Here is a 23,147-nt window from a genome sequence, read left to right on the forward strand (position 1 = left end):
ATGAGGGATTTTAAGTGCAATTTATTTTCTTCCGGCCATCAATCTCACTTTTATAAAATAAAATAGATCTTAGTTTTGAAATTGTATTCACTTATTTAATGCCATTTCAAGTACACAATATTTAAATACATGCAAGGTCAGGTTCATTTCATATTGACATTCATGTCTTTTTTAATGTACGACTTCATAATTAAAATCAGCTGGTTGCTTCCAATTCCACACTTCTTGTAAACACTTTATTTGACATTACATGCAATGAGGATGACTACTGTCATTTACTGGTGAATTTCCAGCAAGGTTTTTAAGTCTTTTTTCAAAAGGATGATAAACTTGTCTCACACAAGCTAAAGGACAGAAAAGTTGGTCTGCTGGTGGAAAGTCTTCCCATTTGATCCATTCCCATCCTATAATAAAGACAAGTTGATGTAAAACTTGTTTAATATATTCTCACAGCTACTTACTTGGGTGTGAAGTACTCTGGGATGCCCTGAGGATGTGAGGTGTTCTGTAAAACTTGTTTAGATTTGCTTGAAACAGCTTTTTCAACTGATCAAGAACATGCAGAAACCCTTTCAAGTTTATGTCCAAAATTCAAATTACCGAGAAAGCTACACATTTTCCCCTCCCTGACTCTGGGCCATTTAATATATCAGCTGAGATCAACTAACTCAGCACAGATCAGGGGTTGGACTAGAATGTATATGGTTCAGCTACTTACTGACTAATTCTGCTGAGCTGCCAGGAGGAACATATTGCATTATTTTCATTTATTACCTGCTATGTTTAAAGCAGGTTTTATAAATTCAATCAGAGTATTTGGCATCAGTGGCAACCATCACAACTTACTTAAAAATTGCATCTTCTGTATGTGTATAATATAGTTTCACAGTTACAACTTGCATTAATATAGCACCTTTAACATAGAAAAATATCCCAAGGTGCTTTATAAGAGGTATAATAAAAAATGGAAGCAGATATATTCAGAGTTACCAAATGCTTAGTCAAAGGGGTGATTTTTAAGGAGGGTCTTAAAGAAGGAGTCATAAGATTGATCTCTGAAGTAGCTTCATTATAACCTTTTTCTAGCTTAAAATGTTTGTCTGTTTCTAATATGATTTTCTATCCCTGGCTATACTTTCTTTCGGTGATTACTAGCCTACTTATTAATCACAAATGTGAAAGCTTTCTGAAAACCTAAATATATCAACTGCATTTTCCCTGTCAGTAATGTCTTTGAAAAAGCCAGCAGTTGCAACGACTTTCATTTGCACCGTACCTTTAACATAGAGGCACTTCAGAGGTGTAAGGAAGCAGATGGACACCAAGCGAAAAGAGGAGATATTAGGAGGGGTGACTAAGAACTTGGACCAAGAGGTGGATTTTAAAGGAGGAAAGGGAGTTGGAAGGGTTTAGGGAGAAACATTCAAAGTGTGCAGCCTAGTTGACTAAAGGTATAGGCGGCAGTGGTGGTATAAAGGGAGCGGGGAGGCTGGAGTCTATGAAATGGAGAGTTCGGAGGCAGGAGAGATAAGGAGTGACGAGGCTGTGAAGGGATTTACAATCATGTTCCAAACACTTGTACAAATTCAGAAGTTAATGCAGCAAGTTACCCTCATTTTTCTGTGGTTCTAAATTCTTTGGCTTCGAATCATAATCCATATTGACTTCTCCCTGCATGAAAATTGTGATGTAGTGATAGTTTTCTTCCAACTTGATGCCATTTACAACAGTAGCAAAGTACATATTCTTCAAGTGAAGTCCCGTCTCTTCAAGAACTTCCCGGTTAGCACAGTCTTCCCAGCTTTCTCTATTAAAAATAAGTAGTTTAAAAATGAGCCATGTCAATGGAAGTTCTCATGCTCTGCAAACCTACTTACAAAGGGTGTCTAAAAATAAGTTCTAGCAGTAGATCTAAAAGCCCAATCTAATTGTGATTTTCAAATTTCCACGTGTTGTTAATTCTCTAGTTGATCAAACTGCAACAACTTGTATTTATATAGCGCCTTTAACATACTGAAACATCCCAAGGTGCTTCACAGGAGTATTGAGACAAAAAATTTGACACCGTCACTATAAACTGTATTCATGGTTTTCCCTCCCACCCCCACAAACCAAGTAGAATGCATGAATAAAACTGAACTTCATGTATGCGCCAGTGTCAGTCCTAAGCTGGCTACCAGGTATCATATAGTGCTGTTTACGAAGCCTCTGAATTCCCTCTCCCACCCCCACCCTTCTCTGAGACATGCCTGGCTTCAGCTATTAGTGCTGACAGCAAAAAGGCTTGTAGAGAAATCATTTCAATGCAGCATGTCAATACAACAACACTGTGCCAAGCTCCCTCAATTCTATAATCCCTAGTGTAAATAGCAAAAGGACAGTCAAAGGAAGGGTGGGGCTGATTAGGGAGCAAAAAGGAAAGCTTGTTATGGAGGGAGAGGGCATGGCTGGGGTACTAAAGGAGTACTTTATGTCTTCAGGAAAGAGGATGCTGCCAATGGCACAATAAGGGAGGAGGAAGTAGAGAAATTGGATAGGATTAAAATAAAAAAGGAATGTACTTAAAAAGTTGGCAGTGCTCAAAGTAGAAAAGTCACCTGTTCCAGATGGGATTCATCACAGTTTGTTGAGAGAAGTCAGGGTGGAAACTGCTGAGACTTTGGTCACAATCTTTCAATCCTCCTTGGATATGGGGTTGGTGCCAGAGGACTGGAAGATTGCAAATGTTGCACCCTTGTTCAAAAAAGGGGGAGGGATAATCCCAATAACTACAGGCCAGTCAGGCTAATGTCAATGGTGGGGATACTTTGAGAGACAATTATCTAGGACAAAATTAATTGGCACTTGGAAAAATATGGGCTACATGTTTGACTAACTTGAGTTCTATGATGAAGTAACAGAAAGGATTGATGAGGGAAGTACGGTTGATGTTGTGTATATGGACTTCCAAAAGTTGTTTGATAGAGTACCACAATATAGACGTGTTAGCAGAATTGAAGCCCATGGGATTAAATGGGCATTGGCTGCGTGGATACAAACTTGGCTCAGGGACAGAAAGCAGAGAGTAGCGGTGAACGGTGGTTCTTTAGACCGGAGGGAAGTGTGCAGTGGTGTTCCCAGGAACGAGTGTTTCGACCACTGCTCTTTTTGATATAGATTAATGTCTTGGACTTGTGTATACAAGGCATCATTTCAAAGTTTGCAGAGCACACGAAATTCAAATGTAGTAAACTGTTAGAGGATACAGGTTGAACCTTCCTTATCCGGAAACCTCAGGACCTGGCCTGTTTTGGATAAGGGATTTTTCCAGAAGAGGAGTGGTCACGTTAAATTGGATGATACAGGTACTGAGCAAGGGGATATCAGGGCTGGCTGGCTTGGGGCTGGGAGTGCGGCAGAGAGATCATTGGGCAGGGGGGGGGCCGGTGGATTGTGAAGTCAGGCCAGTGATTGTGGGAGTCGGCAGCTCGGAAGGACTTCAATTTGTTCATGTCGGAGTTCTGCGCATGTGCCACCTGGTGGCCGGGAATGGTTCTGGACAAGGAGTGGTTCAACCTCTACTGACAAACTTCAGGAAGACAGAAAAGGGCAGTCACATGGCAGATGAAATTTAATGCAGAGAAGCGTGAAGTGATTCATTTTTGTAAGAAGAACGAGGAGAGGCAATATAAACAAAATATTACAATATTAAAGGGGGTGCAGGAACAGAGAGACCTGGGGGTGTACGTACACAAGTCTTTAAATGTTACAGAACAAATTGAGAAGGCTGTTAAAAAGGCACATGGGATCCTTGGCTTTATAAATACAGGCATAGGGGTCAAAATTCGGAAGTGTTCCATTTGGGAGCCTAGGCGAGGTGGGACTTCCTGCGTCCGGCACGGAGGTCCCGCCCGCGAAATTGGGGTTACCGCCCCCGAGAGAAAGTGAAGCACAATGTTGGACGCTCCACTTCTTCTCGGGCGGAGGGACCAGGACAGTAAGCGCGCAGATTTTCTAGCGTTATGCAGCCTCTCAGCATAGGAACTCTGCAGCGGGGCGAGGGTCCTCCACTACGACACTGGGGATTTGGGATTCCGTGGCCGCAGCCTGGCACAGAAGCGGAGTGCCGGGCTGCACCATCGCGGCATGGACCCCACAAAATAAACAAGGTGAAGTCAGACCGGTATGTTGGCCGGGGTGGGGGAGGAATGGGGCTGGGCACTTTTCCTTTACTTTTAGCCCCGGGAGCATAGTGTGGCCCGGTTTGCGACCCACGAGGCTGCCACTGACATCACCAACTGCGGCCTCACGGGGCGTTACCCAATTTCCGCTGTGGGGTGAAAATGGGTTGCGGCACACAGCGATGTCGTCATCATCGCCAGCGTAGTGACCCAGGCCGTTGCCGGTTTGAGCCTCCGCCAATTTTGCGGGAGGCGGTAGTGGCCCAAGCGAGAAATCGTTTGCACTCCCTGGGGGAGTTAACAGGAGGCGAAAACAATGCAAATTTCTCCCCCATAGGAGTACAAAAAGGAAGAAATTATGCTAAACCTTTAGAGAACACTGGTTCAGCCTCAACTGAAGTATTGTGGCCAATTCTGGGCACCACACTTTAGGAATGAAGTGAAGGCCTTAGAAACGGTGCAGAGGAGATTTAATAGAATGGTACCAGGGGTGAAAGACTTCAGTTATGTGGAGAAACAAAAGAAACTGGGGTTGTTCTCAGAGCAGAGAAGGTTAAGGGTAGATTTGATAGATATGTTCAAAATCATAAATGGTTGATAAGAGTAAATAAGGAGAAACTGTTTCCAGTTGCAAACGGGTCAGTAACCAGAAGATATGGATTTATGGGAATTTGCAAAAAAAACAGATGAGATATGAAGAAAAGAAAAAATTAAGCATCAACTTATGATGATCTGGAATGCACTGCCTGAAAGGGTGGTGGAAGCAGATTCAATAGTAACTTTCAAAAAGGGAATTGTATAACTACTTGGGAGCGGAAAAGATTGCAGAATTATGGGGAAAGAGCAAGGGAGTGGAACTCTTACAAAGAGCCAGCATAGGCATGATGGGCCGAATGACCGCCTTCTGTACTGTATCATTCTAGTGCCTTGGGACAGTTTACTCTGTTAAAGGCCGTCATTATTATTGTAGTATTCACATTCTTTTGAGAGGGTGGGATAGTGAGGCATTACATTTTGGTAAGAAAAATAGGGAGGTCATTTATTACTTGGAAAATACAAATCTAAATGGGTAAGGGCTAAAGAGCAAAGGGATCTGAGAGTACAAATACACAAATCAAAGCAGTGATACGGTCATAACAAGTTCATAAAAAAAACACATCAAGCACTAGGACTTTTTTTCTAGTGGAATAAAAAAGAAGTTATGCTAAACTTGTATCGAACTTTGGTTAGACTACATTTGGAGTACTGTGTATAATTCTGTATGCCATATTATAAGTGTGGATATCTGAACGGAATATATGGAATTAAGGACAGTAAAGTAAACGGGATATATGAAAATGTATAAGCCATGGAAGAATAGCTGGGAGAATGTCAGATTGCAAATAGTGCAACATCAGCATAGCTAACAGTCTGTCTCAAGGTTTCAAGTCACTACTCCTGCCAATGACATCTAATTGTAACATGAAATAAATCTGCAGAATTGCAAGGTCTCAGTTAATAGTCACACCATTAGATTGAAACATTTAGAGGCAATACTTGAGCTTTCAAGAAGAACATCTCGTATAGATTGACTAATGAGTGGCTGAGTTAGACTGTCAATCCATTTGTATTTTGTTATCTGATTTCAAAACTGTATAACTGTTAACGCTTTACGATGTAACTTCACCTATCCGTAGGGAGTGTGTACGCTCTATCCAGAGAGTATATCTTCTGTCTGATAGGTCTTACTGGCCGGTAATAAAGACTGCTTTGTTCAAAGCACAAGAGGTATTCGACTCAGTAATTTTACTGAACCAGATTGAGGTAAAAGAATCCAGGAATTAACATTTGGTGTCAGAAGTGGGATCTCAACGGACGACTGCCGAAAACTTGCGAATTAAGAGCCAGACTAGCCTTGGACGAGACGAGGGGAAAGTGGCCACTGGAGTGAGTATGATTTCAATACTGCTCCAGTTTCCCCCGGTTTCAAAAGTCTGAGGAAAGTTTAGCCACTCGCTGGTTCTCAGGTAGTGTCTGAACGAGATCCAGGACAATCTGGTGAATACCTTTCAAACTTAGAAAAGGGATAGAGATAGGGAAATTGCGCGATGACGCAAACCAAGCGGCGACTTGGAAAGATAGTTAGAGCTAGATAGGAATGGATGATCAATCATGGATCCAAAAATTAATAGGAAAGAAAAGTGACTCTTGTGAATGTCTGTTTAAATGAGAAATGCTTCTGTGATTTTTACTGTAAAAAAAAAAGCCGAGGAGTTGTGGTTTGTTTTATCTCAAACAGAATGAAAGTTTGTTTTAACCCTTCGTAGTGTTGTCCTGTATGTGGGAAGTTTAAGAGTGTGAACCTTATTGAATTGCGTATATTCGGATGATAAGTTACGGAGCCAGGAAATGCACAAAGGATAGGTTTGTTAAAAAAAAAAGAAAAAATTACATGGTCCCGGTGGTTAAAAAAAAAAGAAAAACTTGTTGAAAGAAAACATTCAGAGAAGGCACAGCAAAACAACTGAGATGGATTCAAAAAGATTTTTAAAAAAAATTATATTAAATAACACGACCTTGAGGCTGGAACAATTGAGATAACGAAAAGCAGTCCACAGCCTACGTGCCAGACTTCTCTCTAGTTATACAAAAAAAAGTAACGTACTAAATAGGTGCTAAAAAAAATGTTGAGATTTTAAAAATATTTAAAAAATTCCACTGCAGTAAAAAAAAAATCACTCCTGTCCAATTGGCAGAAAAACTCCATTAAATTAGGGCTTTCATTGACTGATTGAATTTAAACTGCGCAGTAACGCGAAAGGATAGGGAAATTTGGAAACTGAAAGAAATTAATTGAGGCTCATAAGAGATCAAAATTAGAAAATTAGGCTCACAGGGAATAAAATGGGGATTTAAATAGAGGATAGGTGTTCAACTCAGGTACGACGTCGACCTTGTATATCACTTGGCCCGTCTAGGCTCTGATTGAATTTTTTAAAAAAAACCCCGCAGCAACTCGGAAGGTAGGGCAGACGCGAACGCGCAGCGGCGCAGACGCACAAACAACGCGAGACGCGCAGCGGTGCGAGCGTGCGGCCGAGAGAAGGGCCGAAGCGAACGCGCAGGGAAGCGAACGCGCAGTGACGTAGACGCGCAGTGACGTAGACGCGCAGTGACGCAGAGGCGCAGCAACGCGAATGTCAGTGCTAATGTCAGTAAGTCTTTGGTGTTTAGAGTTTTAAGTAAAGTTTTAAGTATCCTAAATCGCGCGGCGACGCGGGTGTTAGAAGTCTTTGTCTATCTTGTATTGAAATCGCGCGGCGACGCGGGTAAGTGTTAGAAGTCCTTGTTTATCTTTTAAAGTTTTAAGTATCTTAACTCGCGCGGCGACACGAGCCACGGGTCGACGCGGATTGCGTGGCGAAGTGAACTGCGAGGCAACGCGGATTGCGCGGCGACGTGAACTGCGAGGCGACGTGGGAGTTTTAAGTATCGCGCGGCGACGCGAACCGCGCGGCGACGTGGGTAAGTGTTAGCATTAGTAAAGTTTGTTTATTTGGAGTTAGTTAAAGTCAGTGTTAGTTTCTGTAAAGTCTGTGTCTATTTTTAAGTTTGTTTAAATTGCACGACGACACGAACGGGTAACGACACAGTAATACGAGGAGCAGCGTGAAAATGGGTAATCAGTTAGATAAAACCACGGATGCGGATAGTCCGCTACAAAAGTTATGTGAGGAATTCCCTGAAAGAGCTGAAGACTTTAGAAAATTATCAGGAGCCCTGAACAAATTATTAGGGGATGACCAGTGGCCTCTAGGTGGCACTAGAAGCGTAGAGGTAGCAAAAAAAGCACAGGGATTAATTTGGAGAAGGGGACGAGGAAAAGGGGATAAAAATTTAATTGCAACCTGGCGACATTATTGTCAGAAATTAAAAGATGCATCACTTCTGTCAAGTTGGCAAACAAATGCTATTAAATTAGGACTTTCATTGACAGAGGGAACACATGTTAAAACTGTAGACGTCTTAAAGAAAGAATGTGCGCACGAGAAACTTGCTAAGAGATCCTCTGGGACCTCTGAGAAAGGTATTGATCAACTACGAGTTAAAATGGCTGGCTTTGTGTTAACCGAGGCTGATAATGAAATTGATGAGTGGCCTCCCGCACCCCCTGGCCTCTTGCTCCAGTCCTCTTCCCAACACCCTCCACCTAACACGCCGGTAAAAAGAGGAGTTAAAAATAACCCCATACCACTAAAGCAACAAACCCGAACTGACTCCTCATCCTCTGATAGCGATTCGGATCCCCAGTTTACAAGCAATATAGCCGAAAGGACCAGATCTCACACTCGAAAGGGCAGAACTATATCTCGACATCACAAACAGTCCCGTAAATTTTCTAGTCAACCTACCAGTCCAAGTTGTGAAAGACATAGCAAACACCCCCGCCGATCGAGACGCAGAACTGTCAAGCAGTCAGACAGCTCTGAAACATCCTCCGGCCTAGAAATGATTTCCAAGATCCCAAAGTCCCGACATCAATTCCCTGTCAGACCAATGCCAAACCCTGATGCACAACAAGCTGTAGACCACTTCTCTATAGATGTCTGTGATCTTCAAACAACTATTTGATTGCTCATGCTATCCAGACAGATGGATATTATTGGCAGGAAAAGAAAGGGGAGGGGGGAGGTGCGCCCCCAACCCGGGTCAAGACTGAATACGTGACTAGAAAGGAAGAGCCATCTCGGGAGGAAGGATCAATAGAACCGCAGTGTTGCATACAGGATTGGATGGATAAGCAAGAATACGGTTATACTAAACAACCAAACGGCCCGAGCCCTGCTAATAAACCTCCCTATTGTCCCCGGCATGGTATGGGAAGAGGCCGGGACTCGGTAAGAGGAATTGACTGTTTTAATTGTGGGCAGGAAGGACATTGGAATAAAAATTGCCCCTACCGTCAGCATGGAAAAGGAAGAGGAGGAAGAGGAGGGGGGGGGGGCAAGGGGGGAGAGGAGGACCTTACACTAACTTCTCCCAGAACAACCCCTTTGGTCAATTGTCCCCCGATTGACTACGCAGCTTGATTGTGCAGGGATCCTCCCCGGACGACGAACCCATTCTGAATGAGTGGCAACCCTTTTTGATAGATACGGGAGCCTTCATGTCTTCTGTACAATCAAAGCTTAAACTTCCTGCCTCTACTGAAACACAGGAACTTTCAGGATTCCTGGGACAAATCTCGACATTCCCAGTGTCAGAACCGGTTAAAATGGGTTACCAGGAAGAATCGGTGGAACATCGAGTTGTTATCACAACCAATCTGGACTGTAACTTGATGGCTAGAGACCTCCTTTGCAAATTCCAGTTGCATTTGGAGTATGGAGATTATTGTAAAACAGGAAACCCTTAAGCGGCAGTATTATACCACTAGAACCCCTCAGTGATGGTCTCTGGACCTGCCGCAGGCACCTTATCACGTGACCCTAGCATACGATCCCAGTGGAAAGAATCAGGACCTGCAGAACTTTTATCAGGATCAAGAAGGGGAAGTGAAGGGAATTCTATTAAGGGCTAGAGTGACTGAACTGGAAAGAGGCAGATTTTGTGGAAGTGGATAAGAATCTTTGGAAACAGCCCCTAACAATAGCACCGCATATTGCTCGTGAAGTATTAGCCCCTCACCATGCTAAAGATTTGGGAGTTATGGTACGCAATTAGATGAGGCTGACCCTACCAGCCGGGATGTTCAAATCGTAAAACATGGCCGAACAGTCCAATTTCATGGGGACCCCGAGAAGGTCTTAAGGACTCTACAGCATCATACTGGCTCCGGCATACCTGACTATGTGGATCCTCATGTGTGGGCAGAGAACCCCTCCCAAGTGGGTTATACTCCCATTGATCCGATTGAGATCCCAGTGCAGGGCAATCCGACAGAACCCACTGAAATCACAGGCAATCCTAAACTGACCTTTCGGCACTGTACTGCAATTAATCCGGCCTGTTTTCTTACTGAGCCACCCCAAGATGAGGAAGAACCCAGTCATGATTGCTTATCTTTAATTTAAGAGGCCACATCAGTCAGGGAAGATTTAGTTGATGTACCAATGGAAGATCCAGACTGTATTCTTACTGAGCCACCCCAAGATGAGGAAGAACCCAGTCATGATTGTTTATGTATGTTGACGGAAGTACTTCTATTAATCCAGAAGATACACGAATCTCAGGATACGCCATAGTAAACCAGGAGAATCAGGTCTTGGAATCTGCCGCTTTGAAACCGCCTATTCTGCTCAACAAGCTGAACTATTCGCCCTCACCCGAGCCTGTATCTTGGCCAAAGATCTCAAAGTCAATGTCTATACCGACTCTGGGTATGTCTTTGGGGTGGTCCATGATTTCGGACAATTATGGAAAAATAGAGGATTCCTAACCTCACAGGGGAATGAGATATCTCATAAACAGTTAGTATCTGATTTGTTGCAAGCCCTCATGTTCCCCAAACGCATTGCCATTGTCAAATGTACCGCCCATACTACCGGAAATTCTCTGGTTGATATAGGGAATCGTTGTCCTGACCAAGAGGCCAAACAGGCCTCTCGTGACCAACAGATGGTAGTGCCCAAAATTATGAGTCAGACTAAAAATCCTGCGAAGGATAAGTTAGCCTCGGAAAAACCAATGCCAACCATCCAAGATGTTATAAAAGCACAGGAGGACGCTCCTGAAAAGGATAAACTGTTGTGGAAATATTATGCATGTACTTATGACAATGTTTCTAAACTCTGGACCACTCCCGCAGAACAGACTTGCATGTCTGACAAGTTGGCTCTATGGGTTATTGAATGTATACATTTTGCTACTCATTGTGGAGCAAGGACCACGAGTGACACACTTTTGGCTACTTGGGGGCACCCTAGACTCCAGGCGCTCACCCAGAACATTAGTAGTCGTTGCCTGGTTGGCCAGCAACATAATCCAGGGAAGGGAGTCCCCTGTGATTGGGGTAAAACGCCCCTACCCGAAGGTCCCTTTGAGACATTTCAGTTGGACTACATTGAGTTGCAAAAAGTTCAGTGTTACAAATATGTGTTAGTAATAGTAAATGTGTTTAGCAGATGGATTGAAGCCTACCCTAACCTGGACAATAAGACTCAGACTGTTGTTAAGGTGTTAATGAGGGAAATTATTCCTAGATATGAGATCTCAGCTAGACTGATGACCACCTATGTTCTTTCTCTGATTCAGGCTCTGCGACTAGTTCACAACCAGGTTCAAGATGCTCACCTCGACCTCCCAGTTTTACCCGAATTGTCCCTCGTGGCACCAGGGAAGTATGGATTCGGAAGGGATTAGAGCCACAATGGGAGGGGCCTTTTTAGGTGTCACTCACTACCCCCACTGCAGCCAAGGTTGAGGGGAAAAGTGCCTGGGTTCACCTGCACCACTGCAAGCTCATCACCATTTAAACAAATTTTGCTGGTTAGTCTAATTCCTGTTTCTGTTCCAGATCTCCTCTTCCCCATAGCTGAACAAGGCAGTTGAAGGAGGATCAGTTTGAACTTTTACCCGTAAGACAGCCAAATACACTGACGGAGACCTGAAGAAGGGAAACGGGAAAACAGAACTCTTTTTATCAGCTAAATAATTGGACTATTTATAAGATGAGACTGTGTCTGTATGCCACTGTCTGCATAATAGTGTTGATATGACAGTTTTGGCGCACGGGAAGGAAGACAAAGGCGAGAGCTCCATGTAAACACCTTTTTGTATATGTCTTACGTTTAAGCGGAAAAAGGGCACTTCACTAGATGCTGGGTGTGTTCACATATCCCTATACATTCCAAAGGGGGAATTCCTTTGCGTACCGTTCCACTGATCCTAACTGAGACTGTTAGATGGATTCAAAGAAACAATATTGGAACAGGTAGCTAACCGCACTGCTGAGGCTCTGGAGGGCATCACAGCTGAAATGGTAGCGATAAGGACCGTAGCATTACAAAACCGAATGGCCCTCGATTACCTGTTAGCTGAGAAAGGGGGAACGTGTGCTCTGATAGGATCTGAATGTTGCACTTACATTCCTGACAGTTCAGAAAACATAACCCACCTTGCCGATCACATAAGGAGGGAGGTGAAGAAGTTATCCACACCAGCAAAAGAACTTAGCAGGTTTGATAGGTTTCTGGGTGGATCTTGGAGATCCTATCTAATACATGGGGCAATTGTTCTCATTGTAATAATTACCTGCTGTTTGATTGTTGGTTGCCTTAACCTCTGCTGTAAAGTAATGATGACAAGGTTAGCAGACCCTCTTGTGGTCAAGGGTTCCCGGGTTATGATCCAACAAACTAGAGAACTACTCAACAATAATATGATTCTGGAAAGGGAGTGCGAACGGATGAATGCAATACTCCTAGAATGATCCTAAATGTTATCATAGAATGATAAAAGGAGGGATGTGGATATCTGAACGGAATATATGAAATTAAGGACAGTAAAGTAAACGGGATATATGAAAATGTATAAGCCATGGAAGAATAGCTGGGAGAATGTCAGATTGCAAATAGTGCAACATCAGCATAGCTAACAGGCTGTCTCAAGGTTTCAAGTCACTACTCCTGCCAATGACATCTAATTGTAACATGAAATAAATCTGCAGAATTGCAAGGTCTCAGTTAATAGTCACACCATTAGATTGAAACATTTAGAGGCAAATACTTGAGCTTTCAAGAAGAACATCTCATATAGATTGACTAATGAGTGGCTGAGTTAGACTGTCAATCCATTTGTATTTTGTTATCTGATTTCAAAACTGTATAACTGTTAACGCTTTACGATGTAACTTCACCTATCCGTAGGGAGTGTGTACGCTCTATCCAGAGAGTATATCTTTTGTCTGATAGGTCTTACTGGCCGGTAATAAAGACTGCTTTGTTCAAAGCACAAGAGGTATTCGACTCAGTAATTTTACTGAACCAGATTGAGGTAAAAGAATCCAGGAATTAACATTAGGACATACAGGCACTGGAGAGGCTGCAAAAAAGATTTACAAAGATGATCCCAGAAATGCGAGGGTATATCCATCAGGAAAGGATGAGCAGGTTTCTCTTGATGGAAGCAGATCCAATAGTAACTTTCAAAGGGAATTGTATAAATACTTGGAGTGGAAAAGAGAAGGCTGAGGGGTGACCGAATAGAGGTCGTTAAAATTATGAAAGGTTTTGATGGAGATAGTGTTTCCACTTCATGGGCCCAAGTTTCCACATGATTTGTGCCTGATTTTTAGGAGCAACTGGTGGAGAACGGACTATTTTAGAAATCGCAATTCTCCACATTTTTTTTTCTGCAGTTCTAGTCAGGTAGAACAGTTCTACTTTGGAACAGAATTTTTTCATCAAAAAGGGGGCGTGTCCGGCCACTGACGCCTGATTTGAAAGTTTCCACAGTGAAAACGTACTCCAAACTAAAGTAGAATGGAGCAAGTGAAGATTTTTGTAGAACTGAACAAACCTGTTCTACACATTAAAAAATCAGGTGCAGGTTACAAATTAGGCGTCCAGAACGAGGTGGGGGGGGGAAGGGAAGTCATTAAATTCTATAATAAATCCTTATTTATACTTATACAAATAAATCCAACCGGAATAAACATTATAAGCAAAGAAAAGATTAAATAAACCATCTTCCTACCTGTGTGATTGTGCTTCAGGCAGGCATTTCGGGACCGAAGGCTGAACGGGCCGGCCCGAGACTTCGGGCAGGGCCCGTCCCCAGCACCAGATTTACAGGTAGGTGGCATTGGGTCGGGTCGAGTCGGGGAGGTTCGGTTCGGGTCGGGGGAGGGGGAGAGAGAGGGAGAGAGAGAGAGACGGGGGGTCAGGTCGGATCCAGTCCGGGAGCGGGAGTCGGGTCCAGTGGGGGGGGGGGGGGGGGGGGGGGGTCGGGGAGCGGGAACAGGAGCGCGGGTCGGGTCGGGTCCAGTCGGGGGGGGGGGGAGGGGAGCGGGAACAGGAGCGCGGGTCGGGTCGGGTCCAGTCGGGGAGTGGGAACAGGAGCGTGGGTCAGTCGGGGGGGGAGCAGGTGTCGGGGAGGGGTGGGGAGCGGGAACAGGAGCACGGGTCGGGTCCAGTCGGGGAGCGGGAACAGGAGCGCGGGTCAGTCGTGGGGGGGGGGGGGGGCAGGTGTCGGGTCTGGTCGGGGAGGGGTGGGGAACGGGTGTCGGGTCTGGTCCGGAGGCGGGGGGGGGGGGGGGAAGCGGGTGTCGGGTCCGGTCCGGAGGCAGGGGGGGGAGCGGGTGTCGGGTCCGGAGGCAGGGGGGAGCGGGTGTCGGGTCTGGTTGACGGGGGAGGAAGCAGGAGCTGGCCGTGGGAGGAGCCTTATTCACGCAGCCCCAGTGAGGCCATTCAGCCAGGGTTAGGGGCTGCGTGCTTCGGGCCCCTCCCACACAGTTCGGTGCCTGGAGCTACTGCACTTGCGTGCTCACTGTAGCGCGCATGTGCAGAGGTCCCTGCACTGTTTTCAGCTCATGCTGGCTGCGCCGAGGGCCAGAGGACCTGCAGGTAGGTGCAGAATACCGAGGATTTTTTTAGGCGCACTTTGTGGCGCAAAAAACGGGCGTCCAGGTCGGGACTGCGCCGTTCTAGGCGCGTGTGGAAACTTGGGCCCCATATCTTTTGTCATTTAATCATTCCTGCCTTCTACCCTATCACAGACCTTCCCTTTTGTTTTTTACCTCCCTTCTCTCTGCTTCTGCACTTGCTTAAACCTGTTATATCTCCAACTTTTTCCAGTTTTGACAAAAGGTCATGGACCTGAAACGTTAAACTGTTTCTCTCTGCAGATGCTGCCTGACCTGCTGAGGATTTCCAGCAACTATTTTCATACTTTATTAATGCCACCAATTCGCACCGTTTCAGAAAACTTGTGCTGCTTATTTAATCCATTGGCTGCCTTGGTCTGGCAGGAACAGCTCCCAACAACTCTACTTTTACTTGGGCTCTCCTCCTACCACCCGTCCATGTTATTCAGTCCTATAAAAAGAGTCTCGCTTCAATTTTGAGGAAGGGCCTACACCCAAACAAGGTCTCGTCTTTTCTTTTCACAGATACTGCCAGGCCTGCTGTGTCTTTCCAGCATTTTCTGTTTGTATTTCAGATTTCCAGCATTCATAGATTTTTTTTTCATTTGGTTGGTATATTCTGCACTAGATTAGCAGCAACCATTCACTAGAGTTCTTTGAGGATGCAACAATCAGGGTGGATAAGGGGGAACCAGTGGATGTGGTGCATTTGGATTTCCAGAAGGCATTCGATAAGGTGCCACACAAGAGGTTACTGCACAAGATAAAAATTCACAGGGTTGGGGGTAATATATTAGCATGGATAGAGGATAGGCTAACTAACAGAAGAGTCAGGATAAATGTGTCATTTTCCAGTTAGCAAACAGTAACTAGTAAGGTGCCACAGGGATTGATGCTGCCGCCTCAACTATTTACAATCTATATTAATGACTTGGATGAAGGGACCGAGTGTAATGTAGCCAAGTTTGCTGATGATACAAAAATGGGTGGGAAAGCAAATTGAGAGGAGGACACAAAAAAATCTGCAAAGGGACAGGCTAAGTGAATAGGTAAAAATTTGGCAGATGGAGTATAATGTGGGAAAAAGTGAGGTTATCCACTTTGGCAGAAAAAATAAAAAAGCAAATTATAATTGAAATGGAGAAAAATTGCCAAGTGCTACAGTACAGAGAGACCATGTGCATGAAACAGAGTGTTAATATGCAGGTACGGCAAGTAATCAGGAAGGCAAATGGAATGTTGGCCTTTATTGCAAGGGAGATAGAGTATAAAAGCAGAAGTCCTGCTACAACTGTACATGGGTATTGGTGAGGCCACACCTAGAGTACTGCGTACAGTTTTGGTCTTCGTATTTAAGAAAGGATATATTTGCATTGGAGGCTGTTCAGAGAAGGTTCATTAGGTTGATTCCGGAGATGAGGGCGTTGACTTATGAAGATAGGTTGGGCCGATACTCATTGGAGTTCAGGAGAGGTGATCTTATCGAAACATATACGATAATGAGGGGGCTCGACAAGGTGGATGCAGAGGGGATATTTCCACTCGCAGGGGCCGCCTATTTAAATATGAGATAAGGAGGAATTTCTTCTCTCAGAGGGTTGTAAATCTATGGAATTCTCTGCCCCAGAGAGATGTGGAGGCTGGGTCATTGAATATATTTAAGGCAGAGGTGGACAGATTTTTGAGTGATAAGGGAATAAAGGGTTATGGGGAGCAGGCAGGGAAGTAGAGCTGAGTCCATGATCAGGTCAGTCATTATCCTATTAAATGGCAGAGCAGGCTCAAGGGGACAGGGGGCCTACTCCTGCTCCTATTTCTTATAAAAACATAGACATAGAAAATAGGTGCAGGAGTAGGCCATTCAGCCCTTCGAGCCTGCACCACCATTCAATAAGATCATAGCTGATCATGCACCTCAGTACTCCTTTCCTGCTTTCTCTCTATACCCCTTGATCCCTTTAGCCATAAGGGCCATATCTAACTCCCTCTTGAATATATCTAACGAACTGGCATCAACAACTCTCTGCGGTAGAGAATTCCACAGGTTCACAACTCAGTGAAGAAGTTTCTGCTCATCTCGGTCCTAAATGGCTTACCCCTTATCCTTAGACTGTGACCTCTGGTTCTGGACTTCCCCAACATCGGGAACATGCTTCCTGCATCGAACGTGTCCAGTCCCGTCAGAATTTTATATGTTTCTATGAGATCCCCTCTCATTCTTCTAACCTCCAGTGAATACAGGCCCAGTCGATCCAGTCTCTCCTCATAAGTCAATCCTGCCATCCCAGGAATCAGTCTGGTGAACCTTCGCTGCACTCCCTCAATAGCAAGAACATCCTTCCTCAGATTAGGAGACCAAAACTGAACAATATTCCAGGTGAGGCCTCACCAAGGGCCTGCACAACTGCATTAAGAGCTCCCTGCTCCCATACTCAAATCCCCTAGCTATGAAGGCCAATATGCCATTTACCTTCTTCACTGCCTGCTGTACCTGCATGCCAACTTTCAATTACTGATGTACCATGACACCCAGGTCTCGTTGCACCTCCCCTTTTCCTAATCTGCCGCCATTCAGATAGTATTCTGCCTTCACGTTTTTGCCACCAAAGTGGATAACCTCACATTTATCCACATTATACTACATCTGCCATGCATTTGCCCACTCACCTAACCTGTCCAAGTCACCCTGCAGCCTCTTAGCATCCTCCTCACAGCTCACATGGCCACCCAGTTTAGTGTCATCTGCAAACTTGGAGATATTACACTCAATGCCTTCATCGAAATCATTGATGTAAATTGTAAATAGCTGGGGTCCCAGCACTGAGCCCTGCGGCACTCCACTAGTCACTGCCTGCCATTCTGAAAAGGACCCGTTTATCTCGACTCTCTGCTTCCTATCTGCCAACCAGTTCTCTATCCACATCAATACATTACCCCCAATACCATGTGCTTTAATTTTGCACAACAATCTCTTGTGTGGGACCTTGTCAAAAGCCTTTTGAAAGTCCAAATACACCACATCCACTGGTTCTCCCTTGTCCATTCTACTAGTTACATCCTCAAAAGATTCTAGAAGATTTGTCAAGCATGATTTCCCTTTCATAAATCCATGCTGACTTGGACCAATCTAGTCACTGCTTTCCAAATGCACTGTTATTTAATCTTTAATAATGGATTCCAACATTTTCCTCACTACTGATGTCAGGCTAACCGGTCTATAATTCCCTGTTTTCTCTCTCCCTCCTTTTTTAAAAAGTGGTGTTACATTCGCTACCCTCCAGTCCATAGGAACTGATCCTGAGTCGATAGACTGTTGGAAAATGATCACCAATGCATCCACTATTTCTAGGGCCACTTCCTCAAGAACTCTGGGATGCAGATTATCAGGCCCTGGGGATTTATCAACCTTCAATCCCATCAATTTCCCTAACACAATTTCCTGACTAATAAGGATTTCCTTCAGTTCTTGCTTCTCACTAGATCCTTTGTCCCCTAGTATTTCCAGAAGGTTATTCGTGTCTTCCTTCGTGAAGACAGAACCAAAGTATTTGTTAAATTGGTCTGCCAGTTCTCTGTTCCCCATTATAAATTCAACTGATTCTGACTGCAAGGGACCTATGTTTGTCTTCACTAAGCTCTTTCTCTTCACATATCTATAGAAGCTTTTGCACTCAGTTTTTATGTTCCCCACAAGCTTCCTCTCATATTCTATTTTCCCTCTCCTAATTAAACACTTTGTCCCACTCGGCTGGATTCTAAATTTCTCCTAGTCCTCAGGTTTGCTGCTTTTTCTGGCCAATTAATATGCCTCTTCCTTGGATTTAACACTATCCCTAATTTCCCTGGTTAGCCACGGTTGAGCCACCTTCCCCATTTTATTTTTACTCCAGACAGGGATGTACAATTGTTGGAAGTTCATCCATGTGATATTTAAATGTCTGCCATTGCCTATCCACCGTCAATCCTTTAAGCATCATTCGCCAGTGTATTCTAGCCAATTCATGTCTTGTACCATCGAAGTTACCTTTCCTTAAGTTCAGGACCCTACTCTCTGACTTAACTGTGTCACTCTCCATCTTAATAAAGAATTCTACCATATTATGGTCACTCTTCCCCAAGGGGCCTCGCACAACAAGATTGCTAATTAGTCCTTTCTGATTACACATCACCTAATCTAGGATGGCCAGCCCTCTCATTGGTTCCTCGACATATTGGTCGAGAAAACGATCCCTAATACACTCCAAGAAATCCTCCTCCACCGTATTGCTACCAGTTTTGTTAGCCCAATCTACATGTAGATTAAAGTCACCCATGATAACTGCAGTACCTTTATGGCACACATCCCTAATTTCTTGTTTGATGCTGTTCCCAACCTCACTACTACTGTTTGGTGGTCTGTGTACAACTCCCACTACCTTTTTCTGCCCTTTGGTATTCTGCAGGTCTACCCATACAGATTCCACATTATCCAAGCTAATGTCCTTCCTTACTATTGCGTTAATTTCCTCTGTCACTGGTCCAAGTTGCAGCACTCTGACAAGCAGAATGCTTTGGGAATTCATCTCAGCACCAGAGGACCTGGAGTGTAGAATGCCACATAGTGTGATAGCATTGAATGTTTGTTTGAGCCACTTAATGTCAGTGTCAGCTGTGGCTCAGTGGTTAGCACACTCACCACAGAGTCAGCAGGTTGTGGGTTCCAGTCCCACTCCAGGAACTTGAGCACATTAATCCAAGCTGACATTCAGTGCAGTGCTGTCAGAGGTGCTGTCTTTCAGATGAGACATTAAACACTCAGGTGGACATAAAATATCCCATGGCACTATTTAGAAGAGCTGGGGAGTTATCCCTCGTGTCCTGGACAATATATATCCCTCAATCAACATAACAAAAACAGATTATCTGGTCATTATGACACTGCTTGTCCCAATTTTGGAGCCAGGATGAAACCATTTCCTGTTCCTATAGCAAACTCTCTTTCACGGTTTAAAATGGGGCTGTTCCTCAATTTGTAGTTACCTTATCCCAACCATTGGTCATTTGGGGCAGAGGGCAAGTAGATTGGAGGACCACATGATGGGTCTGTCATGTACAAGTCCAGATCACCAGGTTGGTTTTGCCTCTGTATGTGTCCAGGTGACCTCAGAATGATTAATGTCCAATTTGCTCAAAGCTTTCCATGATTAGCTGTCATTGCAGAATATTACCCACTTTATTAGTCTAAACTTCCAAATGTAAAAATTGTGCTCAGCATTTCTGAGTTTGGACAGGTCATCTGCCCTATATTTGGGAGCGAAGCGACATTGGACTTGCTGAAAGAATGTGGTTAAATTGCACTGAGTCCAATATACAGGGCAACGACAGGCACATTTCTACTTAAGGCACAGTCCAATAGGGAAGATTCTCAACCCGTTAACACTGATCTTCAAAGCTCTATTACGTCTGAGTAAAAAAAAATGGCTCCACTGACTACTTCGATTTGCATTTTGGTTCCAATTGTGTAATGGGCTGGAAGCAATAAATGCCACGGTTAATCTCTTCTCGAAAGGAAACGAAGTGAGATATGAAAGAAACAATGCACCAAACAATTTCTGCACCGCTGCAATGAAGCGCTAAAGTCCGCGCTCACTCCAATGTGGTCAGAGAGAGACTGTACCCGAACTCCAGGTGGCCCCCGGGGAGCTGGAAAGTGCCCGCTCCGAACGAGCTTTTCCTTTTGCCGAGGAGCACACAGCCAGGCCGGCCTGAGATAGTCACCAATGTCGCCACTCCTACTCTCGGCCTCGGAGCACAGCCGCTGCTAGCCATCCCGGAACAGCAAGCGAGGTGAAGCAGTGCAGCCAACAGGCCACCGATCCTTCCGTTAACCAGACGCGCCGACACCGGGTCACTCAGTCCGTTCTACCCAACCGTCAGGCCCGCAATATGCTGGCGCCACGCATGCGCGGGCTGGGAGACGGCGCTTACACATGTATGCGCACGCGCGTCCGCCTGAGTGGCGGTTGGCCCGCACGTGTTTCCCGCGCTGAAGCGGTCCGTCCGTGGCGGGCGAGGGTTATTTAAACATTAGCAAAATACTGCGGACGCTGAAATCTGAAACAAAAGCAGAAATTGCTGGAAATCATCATCATAAGCAGTCCCTCCAAATCGAGGAAGATTTGCTTCCACTCTAAAAGTGCGTTCTCAGGTGACTGAACAGTTGGGAATTACAGTCTCTGTCACAGGTGGGACAGACAGTGGTTGAGGGAGAGGGTGGGTGGGGAGTCTGGTTTGCCGCACGCTCCTTCCGCTGTCTGCGCTTGATATCTGCACGCTCTCGGCGACGAGACTCGAGGTGCTCAGCGCCCTCCCGGATGCTCTTCCTCCACTTTGGGCGGTCTTGGGCCAGGGATTCCCAGGTGTCGGTGGGGATGTTGCACTTAATCAAGGAAATACCCAGCACAACAGGCAGCATCCGTGGAGGGTTATTAAAACATTCATTCCCAGCCTGGATCGTACTAAAGCAGAGCATCTCCGGCGTGCACCATTCCTGAGACTTTTTCCTGCACCCTTTATCTAAAATTTTTGTTTCCACCATGACCTGCTGGAAGTGCAAGCTGCCCGGATTTTGCGGTCAGCGACGAGCGAACAGTGCTCACTGTTTATTTGCTTACAGATGCCAACAGACTTTCTATGGGCTTTTGTGCGGCAACGTACATCATTTCAGCGCGGCGTCCTCTACAGGGGATCTGGGGCCTGTGTGAACAGGTCAAGCAACAGCGGGTCTCCTCAACCAATCAGATTGAAGAATCCTCACTGAGACACACAGAGTCTAAGCCAGGACATGCAAGTTAGAATATTTAATTCAATATAAAATCATGCACAGAAAGCAGACTAACGAGAGGGAAAGAAAGATGGGATTAAGAGAGAGAGAGATCAAACAAACCAAAAGAAAAAGTAAAAGGAACATTTCTTTAATTTTTAAATTTGTAAACCTCCAACATTAAGTAAAATTTGAAGGACTGAAACTCCACATTTGTAAAAATAAATTTTCAGGGCCAGAGAGGTTGCTTGGTTGTAATTAAGACTTATCATGCCGTTAAAAATTCACTTGCATTTGAATAAACAAGCCCTAACTTTTTCTGGCATATTTGGTGGGTAACTAATGGGTAAGTACCACAACTTAACACCCTTTATGTGTTTTAATGCCGAGTGTCTCAGTGAGGTACCAGTGCAGCAAAGCTTCTGGAGGAGCAGGGCAAATCGGACAGCAACTTCCTGATTTACGCATTTTACAGAGCATATGCAGACACTGGAAATTGTTGTCCGATTTACTCCGTACTAATGGTGAATGTTGATAGCCTCACTGTTATTTTGACCGCAAAATCCGGGCTAATAAGATTTAAGGATTGAGAAATAAACAGAGGAAGGCTGTGAAGGAGGGTGAATTAGAGTTAAATCAGGTACAGAAAGAGAAATAAAGAGAGGGAAAGAAAGACTGGATTAAAATAGAGAGAGGAAAAAGGAGACAGAAAGGAAAAGTAAGATTTTTTAAACAATTGACATTTTTAAAATTTCCTAAAACAATTTACAAGCTGAAGGAATGAGACCCCACACTTTCAATTGTTTACTTTTTATTTTAAAGGTATTCCCACAGTTCTGTTAGGTCGGAAGTTCCAGGATTTTGACCCAGTGACAATTGGCTCAATTTTGGCCCATCCCTTTTTTCGGCGCAATTACCAGAGATGCGCGGCTTTTCTCTGTTCATAAGTGTGCCGAAAAAAATCACTCCCCTCTTTGGCCGCTGCCCGGTCTCTCCTCGGTCGTCGCGCAGTGTGGCCAGTCGAGTCGGCGGCAGAGCCATCGTCCTGTGTTGAAAATTGTGCCGGCATGTCTGCACATGTGCACTGGAGTCGGGTTGCGATGTCCGCGCATGCGCAGAACCGCCAAAATTTGGCAGTCGGACATTTTTAAAAGGAATCGTAGCTGCTTATGTTTTGCTGTCCGGTGAGTTTGCTTCCTGCAACCTGTGTGTGCTCCGATGTTGGCAGTTCCCGCCCCTATCCCTGGCCGAGTGGGCTCCCGGTCATCCGGCCCCTATCCCTGGCTGAGTGGTCTCCTGGTCGTCCCGCACCTATCCCAGACCGAGTGGTCTCCCGCACCAGCCGGCCCGCTGTTGAAGTAGCTGCTTGTGTTTTGCCCTTGCTGCAGCCTGTCCGGTGAGTTTGCTTCCCGTAGCCTGTGTGTGCTCCGATGTCGGCAGTTCAATCACTCCCGCCCCTATCCCTGGCCGAGTGGTCTCCCAGTGCATTGTCGCCCCACACCTATCCCAGGCCAAGTGGACTCCCACACCGGCCGGCCGCTGCCTTCCCTGGCCAAGTTTTCAGATGAAGGGAGGACTTAGTTCTATTTTTTATTTGTTCTTGAATGCTTATTACTTTTTG

At 44.9% G+C, this 23,147-nt stretch overlaps 1 protein-coding gene across 1 annotated transcript; it reads right to left on the minus strand.

Moving 5' to 3' along the window:
• Positions 1-81: 81 nt before the first annotated feature.
• Positions 82-20,671, minus strand: nudt15 (nudix (nucleoside diphosphate linked moiety X)-type motif 15). The gene is made up of 3 exons (XM_070894061.1): positions 20,381-20,671; positions 1,611-1,807; positions 82-404 (listed from the first exon to the last, which is right to left on the minus strand). Exons 1-3 carry the CDS (start codon positions 20,530-20,532, stop codon positions 247-249), a joined length of 507 nt encoding a protein of 168 aa, XP_070750162.1. The 5' UTR covers positions 20,533-20,671; the 3' UTR covers positions 82-246.
• Between the last annotated feature and the right edge of the window lie 2,476 nt (positions 20,672-23,147).

Source organism: Pristiophorus japonicus, chromosome 11, assembly GCF_044704955.1.
Source record: "Pristiophorus japonicus isolate sPriJap1 chromosome 11, sPriJap1.hap1, whole genome shotgun sequence".
NCBI classification, from domain to species: Eukaryota; Metazoa; Chordata; class Chondrichthyes; family Pristiophoridae; genus Pristiophorus; species Pristiophorus japonicus.